Source organism: Apus apus, chromosome 9, assembly GCF_020740795.1.
Source record: "Apus apus isolate bApuApu2 chromosome 9, bApuApu2.pri.cur, whole genome shotgun sequence".
NCBI classification, from domain to species: domain Eukaryota; kingdom Metazoa; phylum Chordata; class Aves; order Apodiformes; family Apodidae; genus Apus; species Apus apus.
In genome coordinates, this window is record NC_067290.1 from 11,616,954 (window position 1) to 11,642,835 (window position 25,882).

At 35.2% G+C, this 25,882-nt stretch overlaps 1 protein-coding gene across 5 annotated transcripts in view; it reads right to left on the bottom strand.

Annotated features, from left to right (window-relative positions):
* Positions 1–25,882, bottom strand: part of CACNA2D3 (calcium voltage-gated channel auxiliary subunit alpha2delta 3) — a 373,089-nt gene that overhangs the window by 98,149 nt on the left and 249,058 nt on the right. For 4 of the 5 annotated variants that reach the window (XM_051627834.1, XM_051627837.1, XM_051627835.1 and 1 more), the window contains exons 14-16: positions 16,185–16,202; positions 4,734–4,805; positions 3,857–3,937 (exon numbers count right to left, since the gene is read on the bottom strand). In XM_051627834.1, the coding sequence (XP_051483794.1) occupies positions 3,857–3,937; positions 4,734–4,805; positions 16,185–16,202 (171 nt within the window). The remainder of the gene's footprint in view (positions 1–3,856; positions 3,938–4,733; positions 4,806–16,184; positions 16,203–25,882) is intronic. The other variant, XM_051627833.1, reaches the window with a different exon arrangement.

Consider the following 25,882-nt stretch of genomic DNA (forward strand, 5'->3'; position numbering starts at 1 on the left):
CAAAGCTCTGATCCTTGACATTTTGTGAAAATGAGAACCTGTCATTGTGATGAATTCAGCACACAGCACAATGTCACACACACTTTGCTATCTAGGACACTTATTTCTATGTGCTTTAGATTGAATTAGATATACACATATATATGAGACACTAGAGCATGTGCCAAAGCAAAGGGATACTGGAATTTAGTAAATTTATGCATTCTCAGAAGTGGCTGAATTCAGCTCACTTCACTTCTTCAAAAGAGGTTGTAAAAGAATAATTTAAATCAATGGTACTGGCCGTACAATTATGGCAGCAAGCAGCAGCCTGTCATATGTGATATTTACATCTTCCAGTCTTAAAGGCATTGCAGCTTTCTGTTAATTCAGGATCATCTGAAGCCACAGAGGAAGGCAGATTTCTACCAAAGAAACCCCTGTAAGTTTACGTGTTTGTACCGAGTGGAACTCTGGGAGATCACTAGAGAGCAATGAAATGCTTTATGAGGCCTAACAGTATATGCAGTCAAATTTTGCACTGTACTTATTTAAATAACAATACTACTCTTTTAACAATATGCCTATTACACAGTTGATTGCATTGAATGCAATAAATATACCTTCAACACATTCATGTGTTCAAACACCCCTTTTTAGCATAAACTTGCTGCTAATATAGATTCTTTCTGCAGCTTCAGCATTTAACTTTTACCATGAAAAGAGTACTTCTTACTATTCTTTCTCACCCATTTTTTTTCAATTCTGAACATAATATAACACCTCATATATCCTTATTTCAGCATCTTGATGCACTGAGGTATTAAAAAGCAAGCAAACAAACAAAAAAACCTATACCCAGAACTCCAGAACTATCTTGTTTGGTATTTACATTTCTCACTACTAACAACTTTTTTATTTTACATCAGAACATTCTTAAATGCTTTGCTGAAGTGGATCCTTAGGAATTTGTCATGCATAAAGCAATGTCAGCAAGCTGGACAAGTCAGAATAATTTCTAAGAAGCAAGTCTGTTGGCCTCTGTAATTTTCTGGAAATATAAACCAGAGGACAATATCATGGCAAGGCCATAGAGAAAATTTAGGCGGATTTATACCATCTTTCTGTGAATGATTGTACACGGTCAACTGTATCTGGCATATAGAAGATTGTTTCATAAATTAGCAGTTTTCCTAAAGCCATAAACTTCAGTGAAAGAAATAGAAGGTGATATGTTCTTGGCATCTCTTCATAAAGGAGGAATAACCAAATTAATAACAGTGGACATATTTTACCTATTATAGTATGACAAGTGAACTAGCTTGGCTAAATATCAGATCTCAAGTGTAATTGTGTTGATAACTGCAGAATGACATCCAAGCAGTGGAAGTCAGGTAAGGAAACAAATGTGGGTGGTATACTTCACAGGAAAAAAATATTTGCCTGTTTGAAGCATGCCCAGACTCCAAGAGTAGTATTTTATTGTGTGTTATGCAATATGTGAAACTGCACACCCTCTGCACTTACTGTGCTTCAGTTTGAGAAATACTACCACTAACAGCAGTATTCCTGTTTTAAACCTTGAACTCGTCTCTAAATGAGTGATTCAGAAATGAAAAAAACTTCTAACTGCTGTAAAATGCCCCATGAAAACTAAGTATTACTATATCCAACCCTCCCTTATTGAGGAGAAACTACCATTGACATTTGGGGAAGTTTGGTCTAGAAAATGACTTCTGAAAATAGCTTTTTGTTATTACTCATCTTCCTCAGCATAAAATCCACCTCATCCAGGCTGAGAGACTTCCAGGTCAGCAGAATTCTATTTTCAAGCAATCACTTTATGTCCCTGTGCAACTTTTATTTCACATGCTGCCTCTACAGGAATCGGTCTCAGGGGTGATTATGCTCTTGCAATTGCATGGCCTTTTTACTGCTTAGAAGTGTTTATAGTATGTGAGACTGGAAGTTATAACTCAAGTGATTTCACTAACCTAACTGTATTGCATGATGTTGGTGCCTCCTGCAATAATCCTCTCTGGCATTATATCTTGCAACATAAAATGTATCTTCAAATAAAAAGTCTAATATTCAGAAAGAGGATCATATATTACTTCCACAGATAACTCTTAAAAAATATAATACTCTATGACAAAAACAGATATTTTAATTTTCTTGCATATCTTCTTCTCTGAATCACTCTAACTCTGCTGCAATACCTGTTATTCAGGCCCCACACTCTCTCTAGGTTCTTGTATTCAGACTGTGTCCAAATCTGACAGATGACTTCCCAATAACATCACTGTGATGCAGCCTTTTCTATCCAGCCATGGACATCCAGGCTTTCATTTCTGCAGTTACTACATCATTCTTCCTTCATATTGCTCTACTCATAGTTCCTTAGAAGGCTGCTCCAAATTTTGCAAAGGAACAAATTTTGTTCCTCTCTTTTTACCTCCCACAGATTCTGTATTTCTGCATACACAAAAGTATAATACAGGTTGCAGTTGACTTAACTTTGCTGTGCTGAAACTGCTCTCTGTTATTCTCCTGACCAATAATGCCCCTGGTAAGTATGTTCTGGTATCACTGTATCATCATCTGCTGCCTCTTCCCATAGTCTGCAAACTTTTTTTCATCCAGGACAGCCTTTCTATTCTGTGTTTGTATAGCATCTAGTCTCGTGGGGTCCAGGTACCAGGAAATTACCACAATATATCTTATAAACATTATTGACAGTATTTTATGCATTATTTTAATCTAATTATTGTTTAATTTACACTGTCCAATTACTGCATATTAACCTACAAAATAATTTGGTAATTGCTAATATATTCAAATTAGAATTAAAATCAATAGGAGGAATTTTTTCCTCGTAACTCGAATTATCTGCAAAAACAGAGGAGTATTCAAAGGCAGTCACAAGTCAGCTTATTCCTCCACCTTCTTAGAAATCATTAAATGAGAACATGTCAGCCAATTAAGAGGAAAGTATGACATACAAATTTAGGCTCAGTACAGATATGTGTCAAAATGTAGCTATTCCAATAGCTGGCTTCTATAGTAAAGACTCTATGTTATGTTACATGCTTATTCGTCTTGCAAAAAAAAGTTCTACTATGAATTAACTGAAAAATATTAATTGAATTTCAATTTCTGGATAAAATAGCACTATATTAAAGCATTTCAGACATAGAGAAATAGTGAAATGATAACAATTACATCAAATTTAAAAGAAGAGTAATTATATCTTTGCATTTCCCTGAAGTCCACTTTCACTGACTTAAAGTAATTTCACAATAGATTAAATAAGGCATCTAATTTTGAAAATGTTTGTTATAATTATTTTAAAATAATTTTATAGTAGAGTTGTCTCTGACTTTGGAAAACTAAGTAGCAAATATCTAGCTAGTACTGGGTAGGAGAGAAGAAACCACTAATTTGGTTAGGCAGGAACTTGTTCAAGTTCCTGAAATGTGCCACTTGCTTTAATTCAAGGAGACAGCTGGTCTGGGACATGGGATTGGGACAGACAGGAAGTGCTACACACAAGCAGGAAGCCTAAAGCCATGTCATATTGTGTGGCTGAATAATTCAATTGATTCTATTATGGAAATTACTTAATCTTACCTTCTAGATCACCGTGATCTGCAAAAACTTGAAGATCGAGCCATATATTTATTTTGGTATTAAAAACTGCACAATCTGAGGACAAATGACATTTAGCCATCAGACACTACAGAGCTAAAACTCCTAAGGAAAATGAGTGAAATGATGGAGCTATACTAGCATAAATGAAATTAACAGACAAAATAAATTATGTCATATTATAGGTACTATACTGAGTGTTAAGGACATACTATCATTTGTGTATTACCTTGTATTTTGGAATAGTTTTTAGAAGCTCTTTAACTGGAACATCTGTGCCAACTACTCCCAGAAGAATCCCTTTAGATCTCTGAAAAAAAAATAATAAAAGATGCACGCAGAACCAAAATAGTAATGAACATTTTCACCACTCATTTCACATTGTAACTACTCTGCAAAACTAAATAGATAACAAATTACATTAAAAATGGGGAAAGCAGATGCTGGTACAACTCAGCTGATCAGATAGTCATGTAATCAATAGTATTGCTTCTTTCTACTTCATCTGCAATTCACACAGAAAAGGCACACAATTTTTTTTATAACTATTGAGTCTATCAACAGAAACTTTCCTCATGCAAAATGTTTGGGTTTTTTTCAATTAGAAACTACTGTTAAAAATATGTTACTCCCTTCTTTCCCAATTTCTTCTGCCATTTGATAAACAAAAAAGAAAGATTAAGGACTAAGGGGAAATTACATGTAATTTTATTTAATAACCTGTTAAATCAGTAAAGATAATATATATTCATAAGATACATATGACCAATTAAATTCTGAATCTAGAAGCATATCAAGGCAAAGAAGAAAAGATTATTTTCTGTAAAAAAGTAATATAGAAGAAAATAAAAAAGCTTAGCATCATCTGAGATTTTCTCTTAGACATAGGCTTCCATTATTTTACTGTGGTTTCTACATTATAGTTATTTGGGAATATTTATCCATGTGTTTTTATTCTAACAAAGGGATATTAAGTGCAGACAAATTAAAAAAAAAAAAAAAAAGAAAAAGGAAGAAAAAGATTATACAGTAGGGTAAAATATTACTACATCCCTGAAAGCAACTTTATTGCAGTCACCCCATTTTCACATACTCTGAGTACTTACAGTCTCATTTTGCTTACTAAATACTGGCATGGCAACAGTTGTCATCAACACCAATCCCTGATCATCAGCGAGCTATATTTGAAAAAGAAATATTATCTCTAAGAACTAAGGAACAAATACAGACATGTGAATGCATTTCTCAATTACATACTCTTCATTTTCAATGAGCTAAGGCAATTTATCAAAATGACACTTATACAGTTGGACACAGTTAGTACAGCCCAGCCCGGCCCTGACGCCACTGCAGCTACACCAGCTCTGCCCACCCCACCATCTGCACTGGCTGGAGAGATGCCTCCTCTTCGTTCCTATTGCAGTCTCCTATGAGAGATACCAAATGGCTGAAATGTGGATTGTGGAAGCAGCATGTGCAGTTGCAAAGCAGCTGGAGCTCTGTTCAATCTCTTTCCCAGTGTCAGCTCTGCCAACATTGCCTCAGGCTGTTTTCTCCCAGCAAGGAACAAGAGGTCATGAGTTGCATACACTTTGTTCTGATCCAGAGTGAGATCTCATCAGCTAACACAGCAGCAGAAAGGAAGGCAGCCCAGGAGCATCTTTGCTCCATGAGGTTTTGGTGTGCCAGACAAATAGGTGGCACGAAGTATTAGCTAATTGGGCACATCAGGTTTCAACATAATTCTTCAATTTAGGGAGAAAACAGATCTCCTGACCTTGGTTCCATTCAAGTGAAACATGTAGAATGCTTATCATTGGCCACAGGAGAGTGACATTGCTCAGGCTGTTGTCTTCACACCCTGTGGCCAAGCTACATCTTTGCCCTAAGACAAAGGTTAACAGTGCACTGCTCTGGTTGCCTGTAGATCTTCACCATCTACATATGAGAGAGAACTCAAGCAGGAAGTTGAGAAAGTTGAGTGTTACTGTTAAACTCTTTCTGCCCCTATAATTTAGTTGAAGAGGCTTATCCTTTTTTTAAAAGCCTGACATAACCAGTTATAATCACAACTGGAGGTTCTGTAGAACACAAAGACTGCTTTGTTGCAACTGTGCTATTCTCCTGCTACCCCTACATCACTATCACACTTTCTGTACTCAGGCAGTATTTCTAATACATTTTTTGAGAATTGTTGCCATTTGGGGTGGGTTTTTTTTGTTAACAAAGCTTTTGTTATTAATGAAGTAATAGCTACCAACTCCCCAAATTTTCAGAACATTATGACCAAGATATTTTATGAAGCATGTTTCACATTAGCCAATCAGACAAATAAAATCTAGAACATTACATGTCTTGCAGCTTTCAGTCTGCTTCAGGAGGGTTTCAGTTTCCCAAACAAGTCTATTTCCTGAAGCACAGCACTATTTTATAGTGAGGAGGAACTTTCACAGATATCAGATAGGAACACAAGTGGGATTTAGGATCAAAAAGGTTTACACCTGATAAGGAGTCAACAGGGACACAAGGTGGAACCAACTTATGATCATGTTTGGGTTTTTTTTTTGTTTTCCTTTTTAATAAGGAGAGATATTTCTAGCCCTTAAATAATCCTTGATCTATTAAGCAATAATAAGCTATTAAACAAGATAAGACAACCAACAAAAAAACCCAAAACAATTCTGCAAAACACTGCGAGTTCAGAAAGTACATTTGAAAGTCAAATGCAGCTAAACTAGCATAAAATTTTACTCTCCTTGGCCGGAGGAGTACAGCCAAGCACGCTGACATGATTTGTATGGAGAGGAGCCTTCTATGGTATAACAGTCAATAGTCCCAAAAACATGGACACCAGGAAGTGACAAAGCTTTCTGCTGATAATGGGGTGACATCTTGGAGCATTTAGAGATTTTATATAATTGTCCAGGGTTGTTGTTCTCTGACATTATGTGTTTGTCGAGTATCAGTATGAGCCCACTCACTCTCAAGAGTTTACTAGAAACAATTTATTGGACAGGATGCCAGCCAAGGGACTGTCAGTAAAGTTTTAGGGTGTTTGAAATTCTTCAAGTGGAGAAAAGAAACAGTCTGTAATTCCTGGGAAATTCTGAGAGAACAGGTCATTAAGTCTCAAAACTATGAAAGCATGCAGAGATTGATTGCCTGTAATTATGGCATCTGTAAGTACCACCAAGGACTGGCTGTTCAAGTAATTTCTATGGAAGTGCAATCGTCTAGTCTGGACTGTTTGGTTTTTTGTTTGTCTGGCTGATGTACAGGCTGTTAGCAACCTCCATAAGCAGAGTTACAAACAACTAGATGATAGATTACTCATATTTGTGATGTTTCACTGAATCACCAACTAAAGCTGCAGTATTTACTTCACAAAAGTTGTTAGATTGTGAGGAATTACCTGCTGGGGAGGAGCACAGCTTTATACCCTGAGCAATGACATTTTGGCAGAAATACTTTGAAATAGTAGAATGTTAGCCACTGGGAATTTCTGCTAAGACAATTAATGCTAGAAGCCATTAAAAAGCTGCAAAGGAAGCCCTGATCTAGGTATTTTGTGTTGTTGCAAATAATAAAACCAATATGTAATTATAAATTCTCTAAATTACTGTACTAAATTTAACAGTTCAGCTTACTGTAGAATTACTAATAAACTCTTTGGTTAGTCAATTATTATTTGTTTTTTTCCCAAAAGAAAATGCAAACAATCCTTACAATTCCCAGTCTCATCAACTGAACACCATAAAGTCATGGCTCAGAAAAGAATTATGTAGGCATTTATAAAAAGAAAATACAGTGGTCAAGCATTTCTTGCAGGGAACATCTTGGGTTTTGGGTTTGGTTTTTTTAAAGCACAAAATACATTTTTCTAAAAAGGCAACAAATCACTTCTTATTGGCAAATACAGAGAATGATACTTATCCTCATATGCAATAATGTCACCAGATGGATGGGTTACTAGTTATAGTGAAGAATTAGTGAAGCATGAAGTACCATGAATTTAATCCAAATATTTAAGTAGGGTGTACCTTATCCAGTTGTGTCCTTCCGGTTTCTTAGGAATAAATAATATGAGTAACTAATACTAATAGTTACTGCCATTTTTAGCAAGATCCGCTTTACACGGCATGATGATTCCCCAGAATCTAATGATTCAGAATTGTGAAAAGCTATAGGCTAAGTTTACCTGGTTCATCTTTACTAACAACCACATATTCTGAGGGTTGGCAGGATTCATGGGAAACACAGAGTAAGGTTCGACAAAAATATACTAAGTTTATTATGTGTGTAGTTTCTGCCGAAACAAAACGTTGCTGGCAGACCAACTGTGTTCACAAATAAGAATTTATTTGGACCAAAGCACACCCAAATGTTGGAAACTCATCTAAATATATATGCAGAGCCACTAATAACTTTCAATTAATCCAACAATATTTTGAATTCTCATTCTGTTCTTAAAGAAAACCTTCTATTTCTTTTCTTTCCCTCTACTACTATACTGGGGTTTTTCCAATGTTTAATAATGTCTCTTTGCACATCAGTCTAAGTGTTAACAAATCAAGCTCCTTTCTGTTTCTCCAATCTTTATACTCCTGATAAGTGTCTAAGCTAATTTTTTACCTGAGGCACTATATTAGTTAACACACATAGGCTCTGACTAACATTAAAGTCCTGTCTCTTACCTATTTAGCAACATATTCATTACTGCGGTTTTATTTCCTTCAAGTGGTTACATAACAACAAGAAAAAGGCAAGGATACAAAAGCTGCTTCATCCCCAACCCTCCAGGAAAATAAAAATTCGACTAGCAAGTTCCAACACTTGAGGCTACGAACAGATGTGAACTACGGAAAAGGTATGTGCTTTGAAGTGCCTTTCAAAACACTTTTATTGCTCAGTATTTTTTGCTATAAAATTAAACTATATAAAAAGTAGCATTCAAATGCATCTAACCACTTCTCAGATTCAGTACAACATCCTGCAGGGTATAAGATGGAACTAAATCAAAACTCATGGATTAGTAAAAAAATAGTTTCAAATAATTGTTTTGTTGAATATTGCTGCCATTTCCTAGGGATTTAGTTTCCAAATACCACTGACCTCTCTCAGGACTTAGACATGTAATTTCACTAGGCCTCTGAAAATTCTGGATAGTAATTAATTGTTGTTGCCCTTTTAGGAATATTGGCAATATATAACCACTAAGTCATCACGGAAAAACAGTTTAGCAGTTTTAGGCCAGTGATGATAATTGTGCTCTAACTTGGAACTTTGTTCTACTGAAATGTGTCTGCATAGACAAGCTGGTTAAGGTCCCTTGCAACTTTTGAAGAAAGTACTTCCTGATTTCAGAAGTGGATGTGACCTCCAGTTTCTTCAAATTCTTGGTTTTGGATTACTGGAAACAGAAGGAAACTGACACAAATAAAAGATAAGAATTCAAGAGCAATGCTTAAGGTAATGTCAGATGCTTCATTCAGTAAATCAAAACTAGTCAAATAAAAATGAAATGAGAAAACAAATACAAGGATGCAAAAATTTTGGACAGAAAAAACAGATAAACATGCAATAAATTACTCATGGTTTTTAAAAAAGATATTACACATATCAAAGTCACTTTCTTAGAGAGTATTTTTGTGAAAATAGCCAAATTGGTCCAGGCCTGTATTATTTATTTATATTTCTAGAGCCATTTTTAAAATATATATTTCCATACACTTCCCAATATTTATTTAGATCTGTATTTCTAAAAGCACTAACCACCGTAAAAGTCAGACAACAGCAAGCCTCCTCTTTTGCAGAGTAAGTAATCTTCATGCTAGCTATACAGAACTCTGATTATATTATAAGAGCCTGTCCTTTCAGATTTTTCTTACTCTGTTAGATATTTACTCCCCATAGAAGAGCAAGAAGTTCCTGCTTTTTCAAAAGCCAAATTAGCATGTTTACATGAGCCTTACGTATTTCAAAACAGAACCCTGAGTTTACCTTATCACAGGAATTCTGCAAAGACATTTTATTCAAGCAATCATTTATCCATCTGAATATTGGAATGTTTCATTTTGCAAGCATGGAATGTAACACTGGGGAAGCAGGCTGCCCCATAAAACACAGTGGTCACTGTTCAGGGAAAAGGAAAAAAAAAATAAATAACCTGAAGTTGAGTTCAATTTTTTCTGCTCCAATGCAATTAAGTTGTTCTCCGACTGACGCATTTGGATTAAGGACTGCAGCTGATGAGCACTGCAATCAGCATCTTCCCTAATGAATCAGGAAGATAACTTCATGAGAGGAAACACAGAGTGTCTATGCCAGCTCACATATGAAGGCATCTTCCCTCATAAACGCAACTAGTCTGTACTTCCTCTCTAAACCAAGTTCTCTCAAACATCACTAGTCTTCACTATTCTACTAGTCAGACTCATCTATTCCCCAGCACTGGTCTGCCTATTTTCTCAGACAGGATAGGACCAGTGGATGTGTCTAGGACTCCCCAGTAATGTATGAGACTTGAGTGGTTTCTGCTGTCTACATCAGAGGTTTGATCCTGAATAAATTCTCCACAGTAAGTGAAAGCAATGTGAAGGCACATTACTGTCCTTCTTGTGGCAAAGGCACATTACACACTGGAACTCCTGAACATAGACAAACCCTGTATTTTCAGGCAGAGTTCCTCTGCAGTAAGTAATTTTTCCATATTCAAGTTTCTTCTCTGAAAACCAGAAAAAAAGGACTCCTCCCTATGCTAAATAAGCATCTCTTTTTCAATATTGCCAGTGTACAATTAAGTTTTCATGTTGAAGCAGCTGTTGTTACACCAGCCATTTTAAAAATTCTTCTATTTTCTACCTTTCTGCTGAGCAGATAATTTCTGATTTAGTTCTACACTTGAATTCATTGCAGAGTTCATCTTCTGCTAAGAACAGCAACTCACAAGAACATAATTCCCTCTAGGATTCATTAATAAACCAAAAGCAACAAAAAAAAAACCCACCCAACTTAATCTTCTGATGTTAGCTTCTACTCAAAATTTTCATTAATTCATTTTCTTTCCATCTTGCCTTTAGCAGAAGGTATTTCCCTCTCTTTTACATGATGAGTGAAACTAGTAGACCTGTCAGGTGATTCTGGGAATATTTAAGTGGAACTCTGCCACCATTTAAGCAGAACCACCATTACAAGAAAAATACAAGGCAACTTTAGCCCCAAAAAGCTATGAAATGCCAGTGATTTGCCACTGCTTGACTGGATAATGAACCTACAAAAATGTTAAATTGGTACAATAAGAATTCATGGAAGTTCAGTTCAGTGAAATACTAAATGTGTGTGGATTCATGCATCTGGGCATATATGCTTATAGGAGACCACTGATGTGTACAGCTCCTCAGATGTTTCTTATTCCTTCAAGTCTGGAAAGATATCCTCACATGAACACAAGTACTTTATGTGTTATTATTACTGTGGCTCTCTAAACATGGAAATACAATGGTAGAGTAAAAATACATGTATCTTAGTGCTTGAATTCAGTTGATTTAAAGTTTGGATTAATTATGCTGTGGAATATTAATTTTTCAACATGTCTACCTAATAGTATTGCAAAAAAGTAAGTTCTTGTAGTTTCTCTAAGTTGCACCATTATGTTTTGTCTCAGAATTCTTAGGCTACCTTTGGATAACATTGGCAAGAAAAACTAAAACTAGACGCGCAAAGAAAAACACCCAGTTTTCAACTAGATCCCAAGATTTTGTAAGTTATCATCTGCAGTCTGAAATGATGAATGAAAGAGATGGCATTAGAGGTTTGTCCCAGAAAGTGGCTCTATTGAAAAGACTTAGTGGTAACAGTTGTAGGCAGGAATCTGCACAAGGGCCATGGACACCCATTTTAATAAAATGCTTAGCAAACAGTAATAAACCTCTAAAAATCAGCTCAAGAATGAGGAAAAATGCATTCCCAGGCAAAATGACTTTTGGCTGTTTAGAATAAAGAAAGGGAATTTACTCTCTGAGAGAGTCACAGATCTGTATTGCTCACAGAAATAGATTTATAATTGGAGAAAAACTCCATTTAGAAAGAGATTTAATTGCTACAGTTTTCCCTGGAAGTCCTTGCCGTACAGGGTTACCCCCCACAGAACAACCCCAAATGAATCTCCATAAACAACAAATAAACAAGCATTCATATACTCCTCACATGAAGCACATAAACCAAACACAGTCTAGCTTCACATCTAGCCCTAATGTTCATCTCCCAGGACAAAGATGAAGGCAGGCTCCAGAATTACTCCAGAAGCGCAAATAAAGGAAAGAGTACCCGTTTCCTTAGGTGTTTCCATTATGGCAATAGGAATTTTAGAATGCTCCCTGAAATGTTTTCCTTTGGAGTGTATATTCAAGAACTATTACAGTAGCTTGTCCAGAATTTCTGACAGAGTTGGTAGCATCCATATCTATTACCGCTAATACACTGTTATTCTTGTCTACATATAATGTGCAATGATTATCATGAAGCCGGGATCTGCCAGTGATGGATCAGTGGGTGCCTCCAGAGATGGGAGAACAATTGAGGACAAAGCCCCTATCTTTTTAAGATGCTATTCTTGTTTTTTTTTCTAAGATAATATGCAATGTTGTTTTGCTTTAGCTAGCTATGAAGTAGTATCTTTATATTCTGTTAAACATACACATCCCCAATAACATAACTATTGTTACTAATTGAAAAGGCATAATAAACAATACACAAATTAATTTAAATAAAAAGAAAATTTGATGGGGCAGTTCTACTTTTTGCTGCTCATTTTTTGAAATATAACTAGTGATGGAAAAGAAATAAATAGAGATCTAAACCTTATATATTTATTTATTATGTGATCATGTATATTTATGTTATATAGACAACAAGAATAAGGAATAGCTATTATTTTGGCTTAGATTCAAATTATGGTCTGGGAAATATAGGAATCTGTATTAAGTGAGAGAAAAATTTCTGTGTATAACACACAAAAATGAAACACAAAAAAAAGCCTCATCTTGTAAAATAGTTACCTAGTTTGAAAATTGCTGACTCAAAAATGTTATTAAAAGTCAGCTTGCTTGTTGAGTGCAAGACAAAAATTTGGAAACTAAATTACTGCAATTACATGTTAGTGAAAACTTTACTGCAGTTTTCTGAATGGATCACTCAACTTTAGATACTTCACAAAACTGAAAGACAATAACCTCTTGTCAGCAGGAACCAGATCCAAAAGAATGCTAAAATGGGGTCAAACTGTTTACTTCATTATTATTTTGTACTTAATTTAATTTTAACTCCTATAGTTTTATAAAAATGCTAAAATCAATAGTCATGCACTTCAGCAAAATAACAGCTTTGCAGACTTTGTTTTCTACTCTCAGTGAAAGTTAATTCAACACCTCAAAGTACAAGAAGGTAGGTGAGGCAGGGAATGATAAACGATGCTCCCAAATGGCTGAAAGATCATAGAATTAAGGCTAAAGGATGGCAAAGCACTACTTACAGAAGTTAAGGGATAACATAGGAAGAGAATAGAAAGCTGTCAGGAACTTTTGGGCAACAAATATAATCAAAGTATTTCTGTATGGAGCAAATAGGATTCCATTCATGAGAGAATGGTTAAAAAAAGCTTTCCTAAACACAACTGTCTGTTTCTGATTTGTGTGCCTAATTTATTCACTTCTACCTCTTCACACAAGCTAGGTAGAACAAAATATCACAGCAGGAGCGGGACAACAGATTTTGAATCCTGCTGTGTTTCCTCAAGAAAGCAAATAAAGCTTTCACACTAGGAAACAAAACACCTCTTAGAGCTATTAAAGAAGAATAGCTTTTGCTCATCCATGAATACACAAAAGCTGTTTTTCAAAAGTGTTTCAAAGATAAAGGTCATTTTGGAAGCCAAACTGAAAAAGTCAGAAAATTGGTGGGTTTGAGTTAGTTGTTTGTTTCATTACTATTCTCATAGCCTTGTGGTGGGACGCGTACCTAAAAACATGCAGAAAAGCAACATAGAGGATGTATAAAATTCACATAAATTTGTTCCGTTTGTCTGGATAGTGGCTCTATTATTTTAAATATATTAGTTCTTCCTAAAAATATTTTCTTCTGAAAGTTACATAACAATATTAAATCAGCATATCTATCACACATATCTATCACATGAAATTAGGGAGTTGGTTTTGTTTTTGTTGTTGTTGTACTTTCTATTTTAATTCTGGGGTTTATCACAAAGATCTTTTCAAGACAAATATCATGGTGCAATAGACATCCACCCTGAACTCCTCATACTTGATTCTGAATTTGCAACAATTTAATTCAGAACAGACAGCATAACATGTTGTAATATGTTTTGTTATTTAACTGCCATAGACAGTTGAGAACCTACAGGTCTTCAAAAAGTGATAGCTAATCACCACAGAACATTGACTGAACACTGAGGAGAATGTAGCTGAAGTGTTCTACATAGAAGACAAGGCATTTCATCTAAATGACTGAATATTTAAAATGGATATAAAATAGTAAAGGTAAACTTGGAATGACACATTTTTCTTTCAGATCACTCAAAGATTAAAGTGAACATGTTTACAGAGACATGACTGTTTGAAATGTTTATAGAGAAAACATTTGCAAGATGATGCATAGATTCCAACAAAAATACAGTACAAGTTCAGACACCATATGGCAAAACACGTTCACAAGTGACTAAGTCATTCATAAAGGCATGCATCAGCCCTGTGCTGCTTCCCTTCCCCTTGCAGATAGCAAGTTTTGGTCACAAGCTATCAGGCCATGCTTATGAAAAGGCTTTTCTTACCTGAGGTTATCAAAAGCCCTTGTGGATTACTTGTATCTGTTCTCCCCCTCTATCCCATTCTTTCCTTCCTACCCCTCTCCTCTTTCTCTGCATGAAAGCAGTTTTCAGTCAACTAGACATTAAGCACACATACACAAAATATGTGGCTTTAGTTCTGCATTAGTTTGCTCAAGGGGTAACCACACTGAAAAGTGGCATTTTTGACCTTCCATGAAAACAGTGTGCTTTTCTGCTAACCTCTTACTTGAGTAATTTGTACCAGAACAATACTTAATGGATGTTTTGTGGACATCAGAATGTATAATAGAGTGCCACATGTCACAATCTGTTAAACATTCTGACTACTTACATCTTTTTACACCAGCATATTATAATCTCACTCTGCCTCTTTGTTTTGCAAACTGGCCAACTATGCATTTGACAAACTTTTAGGCAAGCAGGTGAAAATGAAAAAGGCAAAGGTAGCCAGACTAGCCAGTCTTTTAGTCCTTCTAATTTTTTAGGAAGCTATAAACAAAAGATTTCTTTAAACTTTCTTTTTCCAGAAGAAAATCAAACAAACAAAAAAGGACCCATTTTTGCTACCATGTCACATTTTGTAGTCTCTGCAACTATCAAAACACAAGAACAAACTATGGACACATAATAGCATATTACCTGCAGATTTGAAATTGAATTTTCTGAGCTCGACAAGCAAGGAAATTTCAAACATACATAGCATCGTAAAAATAAAAGCTCTCCCTCCTAATTCTTGCTTCTTAAGCCAAAAAGTAGACAAGATACATTAATTAACCATTTTAAAGTTTTGAGTTTTGTGGTGGATGCCCTCAGCATTCTGCAAAACCATTCATGGAAGATCACCTTACTATAGCTTTCATTAAAAACTGAACTTTGATCATCATCCAACAATCTCATTAACAATGATGTTTAACTGATTAATTGCCATGACACTTCTTATTAAAGGTGCTTTATCTAGCACAATAGGAACAGCTTGGACAAGTGAGTATTGCATTTTCCCAGTATATTCCATTCATTTATTCATTTTACTATTTTTCAGTGCAAGCTAAAAAACATAATCTAGATTTTCTACTTCCTGGAAGCTTTAATTATATTTGTGAAATATACGAGAATGATGCAACAGGCATCAAGCAATTCTTCAAGTTTGTCACAGTGACTGTGCTATCATGATGTGCAGTGGTGACTCTGGTGACATACCATATCGATGCAGAAGCTGTTTAAGGCAAGAGGATAATACACGAAAGCTGTATGCAACCTACTAGAGAAGTCAGATGTTGGATGTATTCAAAGGTGTGTTGATAGATACAGTGGGGAGCAGTGAAAGGGTAGCAGCTATACCATGGGTTCTGCAGTCTCTACAAAAGAGCCAAAATGATCCCGAGATGTTTCACATGGAGTAATGGGGTGATTCTATTATTTCCTATTATATATTTATCCTATTATTTCACATTTTTTATAAAATTGCTTCCCTGCTGTTTTAAAGTTGCAATCTACCATATGCCTGTTGTGTTAAAATAGCTCACATGTTTGAAGAGCTGCTCTCAGCAGGTACCTTAGCTGGCTGTGATGTCAGCTGCCCTACTCCAGAGCCCCCATTACAGTGAACTGTTTCACTGATCACTACTGTACCATACTCACAACACCATGGAAACATGAAGGACTGGTGACTACTTTGAATGACTAAGGTTTGATTTACCTTTTGAGCCTGAGGGAGCTGGAAAACAACAAAACAGAACAAGCAATCATTATACATTAAATTAATTCAAACAGCTACTTTAGCTGTTGTATTAAAAAAAATCACTAATAATATAAAACAAAGCATAAAGGAAAGAAACTAGAGAAACTAGGTTTACATTGCCAATTGATTCAAATTATTGAGGGTTTATTAACTTAAGTTTATAATTTGAAAGCTTCTCTCCTAGGTACCACAAAAGCACCATGCATTTGTTAAGTGCCCCAGTACTACGAGAGAGGCTGTTTTCTCATCAGATATGGTATCACACTTTAACTGCGAAGTAGTTCCGTCTTCCTTTATACAAATATAGTTCAACATAAAGATAGTTTTAAAACCAGCCATTCTTTGTAAACAACTAAGTCTACACATTATGAATGACATTGACATTAAGAGCAGATTATCCTATTGAAGTAGAAGGTTTTATTCTCTATGACAGAGGAAAGAAAAACGAAATGGTAATGGAAAGTTACTGACTCGTTATGCAAACATTATCATATGTGTAATATACAATAATGTGTGCGTAGAACAATACATTTCTGTACTGTAAACACAAGTATGATTATATGTACATATATGCAAATAAAAGTCAAGGTTTTATGCATATATGCATATTTATATCACACAGATGTTCTTAGACAAGATTAGCCTTACCTGGTTGTATGCACAGGATTTACTGTAAGTAACAACTCACGTAAGGCATGGAGAGCAAGCTGTAGACTCCATTACATATAAAATACCTTATTTATAAAGAGTTGAAAAATGGGTTCTGTTTTCACTTTAGGAAAAAGAAAACCCATTGTAGGTAATGGAGAGGAACTCAGAAAAATAAACTATTATAGGCAAAACACAGTTTTCTCTTTTTCTGAATTCTTCTCTTACTTTCATACTCATAGAGAAATTCACCATATACAACAGTTTAGCCTTGTGCTAAATCTACCTTCTCAGAAAATTTATTTTTCCAATATAAATGGTGTCTTTGCAGGCATCAGCTGAACACAGAAACAGGCAGGTGAATCAATACCAAATGCAAAAAGATCTTCAAGATCTCTCGTGAGCTTCTGACTGACCTTTTGTCTTTGTTCTGAATTAAAACAGATAGAAAAACAACTTCCATACAGTACTCAGCTAAATGCTAATGTCCATATTAGTATGTCATGAAAGATAGTTGTGACATGATCTCTAATTCACAAATACTGAAAGCAACAATTTATTTGTTTTCACAATATAAAATGTAATAAAATTCATGGCAAGGAGAATCGCTGCAAGTGTAAGTCTTTAATCCTAAAACTTGAATGATCCAATAGCAAAATACAAGCTGTGATCACTTTCAAGTATGACCTATGTGTAAATTGCACATACCTGAACTGTAAATAGATGGGCTAAATCCTGAATTGGAGGTTAGAGCAGTACTTAGAGCAGTTTAAAAACTTTCTGAATGTTTATCTACTTATTAGTCTTTGACTTGGTTAACTACTTTGATTCTGTAAGTGGAAGTTTTTTGGTTTTCATTCTAACAAAGGAAAAAAGTTGCAATATGATTTTTTTTTTTCATTTCCTATGGTAGCACTGAAATTGGTTTTCTAACACTGAGGTGTTTGGTCTTCTTTTTAATGACACCTTCTTGCTTAATGCACATAAAAATTACAAGCATCCTTTCATTGGCATCTCAGACAAAGACAGAGGCAGAAAAGAATGATGTCCAAATTTCCACCTTTGGAATTAAATACTAAAGAACTCTGCAGTTTGCCCAAGCCCATTACACACAGCAATCTCATATGTTTTCATACTGAGCTAATTTGTACTCCACATTCTCCAAAACAGTACTTCAAATACAGTCAACACATCCAAGGCAACAAATGCAATGTTAGGTACAAGAAGAATCACTGCAGAAATATTTACTTCAAGATAATATTCAAAATAAATTAAAAAGCTTATAGCCCAGAGAGTGGTGATAGGTTCAAGGAAGGGCAGGGGGATTCTATCCTTTCCTGATAATAATTACTACAGAAGTTGCATGTATATAAAACTATCCCTATTATTTTTACTGAGAATATTTTCAAGAGCACGTTAATAAGAGTTTACAAATTAGACTTCCATCTGTTGCTGAATTCTGTTTGTCAATACCATTTATTAGTAGTCAAAGCCTTGATTAGGAATAATAAGGACAGCAGATGAGAGTTACATTCCATTATGCTTTTTCCTGGGCTGGCATTCTTGTCAGTTTTCACCTAGGCTTCAAAATCTAGGTTCATATTTTTTCACTTAAAAAAACCCCCAAACATAAAATCTATCTCTATTACAGCCAGACAAATCTTTATTCTGTTGCTGATTTGAAACTTGGCTGTTACAAGATCCTATATGTCAGCAATTCAGTTTAATAATTGCTACAAATTCCTTCAAATTAAACTGTGGAGGTTTGTCTGACATTATCCCTTCTGGGAGGCCATAAGAAATAAATAATTTTCCTAACAATAACAGTAATAGTTCTCTGGTCTGACCCCTTATTGCGTAGTCTAAAAACTGCCTGTCTCTGTGTAAAACCCAGCGGGTACCTCTGATTCCTGTGGTTTGCTTTATACACTGCCAAGAAGCAGCTTTGCAGTAAACTGTCTTCCGTGGTCCTCAAAAAGCACTGCAGATCTATCTATTCTACTTGCATCTAGGGTAAAATATGTCATTTTGGTGTCCTTATTCAATTCCAACTATACCAAAGTACCTCCTGTTCCTATTTGATTTCCATTAGTGTCTTTTCCTCCCTCTGGTGATTGTCTCTAAAGAAGAGACATGATAGGACAGGCTGTTCCAGTGCCTGACCACTCTTTCAATAAAGAAATTCTTCCTAATATCCAGTGCAATCTGGGTAATACATATGTTGTTAAAATGACTGTGACAGAGGTGCAGGGAGGAAGTCTGGCCATTTGCTGTCTGCTGGTTGTAGCAGTTTGGTTAGGAGGAGCCCTCCAAAGGGAAGTAAGTGCACCTTCCCTCCTGCACACAACTCTCAGTAAGAAGAGGCTGTTGCAGTACTGCCAGCTATGGCAGCAAGAGGAGCCTGCAGACCTGTAAGCACCAGGGGAAATTCAAGGTGATTTTCTGATGTAGAAAAGCAGACTTAAGGATCTTGATGGAACTGCTTAAATTTTGTTGCAATTAAAAAAAAGAAAAAAAAAAAAGGAATAGATAAAAGAGCAAGATTAGAGCTTAGGGTTTCCAAACTGTTTTCTTTTTATCTATCTTTCCCAGAAAAGCCAAATTTTCTTTACCAAATTTTCTTATTGTATTTTGTATTGTAAAAAAATACCCTTCATAGACTGCAAGCCCCCTGAGGTTCACAGTATGCTTGATTCCAGTGGGACATTTTGAGAATACCACCTCTAAATTCAGGTCAACTTGGGGTCCTGTTACACAATGTAACACAGAATAACTAACTGTAGGAGGTTTTTCCAGCACTGTTATTGCACATGCTTTCCACAGTTGCAAATAATCTAGCACTGTTTTGAGCCCTTCGTGGAAATGTGTGTGGTGTTCTAAAAACAAATTACAGATACTACTAATGTGATAAAACAAATCAAGACAGGAGTCCAACATCAAAGACGTTGCACTGTTTCTTGGACCAGAAAACTGTGAGGCTACAATGAATGAAACAAACAAACAAAAAACCATAAATAGACTGAAATACAGTCTTTAGGAGCAGGAGCTGTATGATGCAGGAGCTGTATGATACAGGACCAGTAGTTCTGCTAAATACTCCATGCCAGACCTCATAAAAGTCTGCCTTCTTTCACCCTTACCAACAAAAGTCCTTAAAAACTGTCACACACATCAGTGAAGCTGCTCAGAAAAGAATGAAGAGGGGGGGGAAAAAAAAAAGATATTTAATGCATACATGTGCCACGTATTCTATAATATAGGTTGGTTGTTTATGACATAATAAATAATGGTTTCTTTAAGTGTATAAAGAAATGCAAATAATTTCATATACTGCTAGGCATGCTTCCACAGCTCTTCCCAAAAATGGCAATAACTTGGGAGAGAATGGAAAGAACATTTAAACTCTCATGTTTCAGAAGAAAATGTAAATGTTCTACTTTAAATTCTACTTACCCAGTGGCTATCAGACAGAGCATTTAAATATTATGATTTTGGTGATTTTTACTTTTGCAATCTATGCACTTAATTGTCCACTTCCTAGAACCATGTAAGTACTAGGACATCATAGATAATTACATGCATACATGGAAGAAGAAATAAAATTCACTCCACCACTGTGATGTTCCTGATGTTAACATTTCGGTATAAATATTAAAAGGGTGACATTAACCTGCAGGAAGGCATATGCACTTGATTTTTCAATATCAAATCCTTCTTTGTTCACATAATTATTTTACTGTGCTACCATGTATTTTGCAGTAACTACAGCATTTTAGTCAAGCACAGACTGTGCACTGCATGCAAAGAATACCAGTCAGAGGAAATGTAAATGTTACTATGGAGAAGAGAGTCATAAAATACAGATGAAAATTGCAATTCTACCTCTCTCATCAACAAGAATTCTACAAAGATGACAAAAAGGGAAAGAAGGTATCTCCTGTGACACATGCAAAAGAGAAAATAGGGGCTGCAAAGGTTAAGAGCTTACTTACACTAAAGTGCCCAAGTAAAATTTTGAAGATAAAAGAAAACAGTATTTTAACATTTTTTCTCTTAGTTTTGTTAATTTATTTTAAATTATTTACTAAACAACTTATTTTTCTGTGCTTGTTTTCAGTCTTAGTTGATTTGCTAAAGCACTGCAAACAGTTTTTAAAGTTCACAATTGAAACCATGGAATTTTTTTGTTCAAAAGATGAAAAATTGTTGGTATCCGTGGGTACCAAATATGTATAGAGAAGTGGATTAAGAACTGGATATGGATTGTCAAATAATAACAATCTTTATCCCTTTTGTAGGACCAGAATTTTTCAACTCTGTTTTATAAGCTGATTTATCTTGAACATTTAAATAACAGCTTTTAGACATAAAAAGATAATAACCAGAGAAGCCAAAACAAGGTAAATTTACTAAGGCAGAAACTGAGAAAGAGCTTCTGATCATAACTTTAAGGTCTGGTTAAAAAAAAACAGACCAAAACACAAACCCTCGCACTACACTCCAATTAACCAGGTACTATTCAACCTTAAAAGTACTAAAGATGTTTAACACTGTATAAAACAACAATACAATGTCCTTTTTGTCTGCACACGCTAGAAAACTGAAACCGAAACACTTGTATTCTAGAAAGCAAGCATTTATATTTTTTTCAGCCTTGCTCTCTTAATATCAAAAGGAAAAGAAATTTCTAAAACTGAACATCATTACCCATACTGTGACATCCAACACACTTGAAAGATTCTCGTTCTCATCCATGTTATTGTGACATCAAACTATACGGTTAGGCTCCTACTCCTTATATTCCCATAACACTCCTTAGTATTAAATAACTTTTGTACCACCTTAAGAAGAACAGCTTTCATTCCCGTACTCTCTGACCCTCTCCTTTACTCTCAGGTCGGTTTTAGGGGCACAACTTAGAGATCTGAAAATCTGTTCTCCTTTCTTGTAGTTAGCATTCACAACCAAAGAGAAATGAAGGGATAAACCTAACAATATTGAAAAGTGAGGTCTTTATCATCATACAAAGATCATTAGCTGCAACAGAACAAAACGACGTTAGAAGGCTCTGCAGGTTATATTGTTCCTTGGGTTCAGTATGTTGTTGCTAATGCATATTCTCTTGTACTATTTATGTGCCACTAAATAAACAGCATCATTGAAAATAAATAAATAAATAATGTTCTGTAAAAGTTGTATTTAAAATGGAATGGCCCTGTAGGCTCCTTGTGTCAATCCTTAGTACAGAGTCTCCTGGGATTTTAATGGCTTACCTAGAACTAGGCAGTCTCAACTAGTTTTAGGGTGATTACATTTTCGTTCCAAAAAATCTGACACCAGTGCACATGAAATGGTTCTTATGAATTCCAGAGAAAACATTTACAAGTGTGCTAAGCTTTCTCCTGCTTATGCTGATGTTGCTGAAGATCATGCATTTACCAACTTCCAACTAATTATTAAGGGAATTGCTTCCTTGAAAAGATCTGATCTGCAAAACACAATGGTATGGACAAAAAGCAAATGCTTTGCTTTAAAGCAGCAAGAGTATCAGTTGGAAAATTCCTCCTATTCCTTGTAGAATAAAGTGTATTTCTGAATAACTTATTCAGAAATTACTAACTTCAAAGTAAATATCAGTGATAATGACTGTGGTAAACATTAACTTTAATGTGTATACTGTATTGTATGCATAACTGAGTTGTATGTGAAATCTCCTGATTATAAAAAAAAGGAGAGCTATAAGTAACTAACTTCAATATCTGCAGAACAATGGACAAAAGAGATTATTGCCTTTTATTTTGTTTTCTTTTTAGCACTGAGTTCTGCCACTGCAGCAAAGCTTGAATCACACCAATAAGTTAATAACTCTTTCTTATTATTTTATGTTTTTAGATAAAGTATATTTCATCTTCAGTGCTGTCTTTCTTCCAGGAAGTCAAAGAATGACATATGAGATTAAAGGCTTGGCTTTAGTACATTATAATAAAATTCATTGCTTTCCTACATTATCATTTACCCTAAAAAAAAAAATCTGTTACATGAAAACTAAAGACAAAAACAGATAGAAAAAAGGTACTATATCTGACAAAATAGCTACAATTACCTTATAATTAACTCAGTTTCACTCAGAAGGGAAGCAATAAGATGAAAGACAATCAAAAGCTGTGAATGTCTTTAAGTAATTATTTTCACTAATAGACATTTCCTCCTAAATGTTGGATTCGCCATTACACAGAGAGATCTAGAAACTAATTCTTCCCCTAGTTAGTGACTTGTCACCTTTTGATTTCATTTCTGTCATAACAAAACCAGAAAATTCCCTGTGAAACAAACTGGAAATGAAAAGCATTTTCTGTTCCCTCACCTGAAAGCACTGCCTTTCATTGGCAGACTGCAGCTGGAAGTGGTCCCAAGCTGCTCTATCTCTAGTGTGCAGTTGTCTGCAAATGAGACTAATACCCTTTTTGGCATGAATATGCCTGTTAATCAAATTCAACAGCAGAGCAGTTCTCTGTAATCGGTATACAGTAAGTGGTGGGAGAGCATCCAGCAGGCTAAACCTAGAGACATTCATAATTCTATGGATTCTTTTTCACATACATCCACATCAGTTTTCTTATAAGAAGAAACACTAATTTGGGGAAAGAATCATGTCACAAGACACACCATGTTTACAGCAAAAGCAGCAAAGAGAATCTCAAAGCCCTACCAGACTATCATCATGCTTGACAGCTCTCAACACAGCAAAAATGTGTTCCTTTAATGTTCAAACCTTACTGAATTTTCTGATTTCTAAAATGTAACCACAAAATGTGTTTTGTGAATGGGACAGCATTGAAACTCCGTTAGAGCTCTCGTTACTGGGGTGCCATTTCTACAAAATTACGCTTAACAAAACGCAAGGACACCCTGATTCTGAAGACCTCGACAAATAACGCTTTTGTGGGAAACCCTGTAGAAGTGGACAATTCAGACTGAAAGACCTGAACACACATTTGTGCATGTTTTCACATCCTGCCCTTCATACTTCAGCTCTCTCGGACCAACACCTCCTTGTTGGGTTGACCTATGATGTCTTACTGTGTACTTACACTCTCTGCCCTTTCTAATAAGCTAGTGATTCTTACATATTACATTGAATGTAAATCATATGAGGAAGGTATTATATAATCCTGTCATCATAAATCATCTACCACAGTAAAACTTTAGTGATTTATTAAATTTCACAGGTCTTGATAATAATATCTGCAATGGTCGGTGACAAAATTGAAGTCAGTGATGTAAAGAAGTGGAAAATCCACATTAAAATGGTCAGTACAACCTAAAACGAAGACTAACCTGTGATATTTAATCTCCAGTGATGATAGATGAACTGAGACTGAGGGCAAACATACATAAAAATATATGTATTTATATAGTTTTATTTATATAGAACATATAAAATACGATAAAAGAGAATCAATATATAGCTAAAAGCTAAGATGTAACACTGCTCTGATTTCCCTTTTATGATTTAACATAATGCTTGTCTTATTTGCACCACACTAGGAGCAGAGCTGCTCAAGACTGAGCTTTGCTGTGGCATTAACACTGCTGGCTGATGTCTCAGGAAGATAAAAATAAGTTCTGTATCAAAGCCTCCAAGTGTAAAGAGCTGTAAAATGCATTTAAAGAAATCAATTGCACATCTCAAAGTTTGAAAAAGTACAATTTGCATTCTGCATTTCTCATGTAAATGTACACTAGGAAAAATAATTATAATAGTAATCTGTTTGAATGGAAATGAAGTACTGTAATATTTATACTCTGTGCCAGAGTTATAATGACTGTGGGGCGAGAAGTGAAGTGTCTCAGCATGTTCCACATGTTTTTAACACTGTTTCTAAAGGCTCTGGAGGCTATTAAATTTAATGAACCCATCTGCTATGAAATAGAGGTCCAAACATAATCAGTTTTCTCAGTGCCATATAATACAGATGGCATTCCATGTTCCACATCCCCAGCAGGAAACTTTATGTTCCTCTTTAAGTGCAGGACTTTTGTTTTGGGTTTGATGTTTTAAACATCTTTTTGATGTATTGTATATAGCATTTTATAATGTAAATACCATATACAGCAATACACATGAAAAGAGTTAATTCATTAAAATAAATATTGTCATTTCCTTACAACATTTTTCTAGTGACTTTGACAACTAGCAATTAGCTCTTTGTAGTAATATTCTTTACTAAATGCAATCACTGAAAATTGCCCTAATAGTGTAAATTCCAGTATTAGCAGTGAAATAAAGCAAATGTGTAATTTCTCAAATGAAGTTGTTTACTTCAAAAAGCTGAAAGGTACGCATATACATACATACATACATGTGCATAGCTGCTATCTATGCTTATGCATGTCCTTATTGGTATATGCTGTGTTTACATGGAACAATGCACAAATTATTCTTATTTAAAGTATCCATATCCCCCCCTATGTCATTATGGACTTTATTTCCACTTGCACATCCCGATTTTCATTTTGGGGGTCTCAATGTGTGTGTTTGCTTGGGACACACTGCACCAGGACTCTGGTACTGGTGTGTAAGCCAGGGCTCTAAGCTCAAATTTCAGTGGCACAGCATTCCTTGCACTGATTAGCACCCTGCTGCCTAACATAAGTAAATCAGATGTGCATTTTCTAACAAAAAAGAACAACATCCATTGTTACTTTGAGCTGCATCTGAAAGATAATGAGAGTGCATTAATTCTCTTCAGTTGAGAGGTTTATTCATTTACTATCTTGAGTACTCATTATGTTTTGACAGTTGACACAGATCTTACTGAATTTCAAACAGTTAATGTTGTTAATGGTAATTCATTTATTCTAGATCCAGCAGTGAAACAAACAGATTAGAACCGTTTAGGAGAAAACAAGAATACTTAATTATGGCAACTGGAAGTTTTGGACCACAGAACTCATAAAAGTCATGGCTCAAAGGGTTTTTCTATTGGGCTGTCAATGGAGATTTC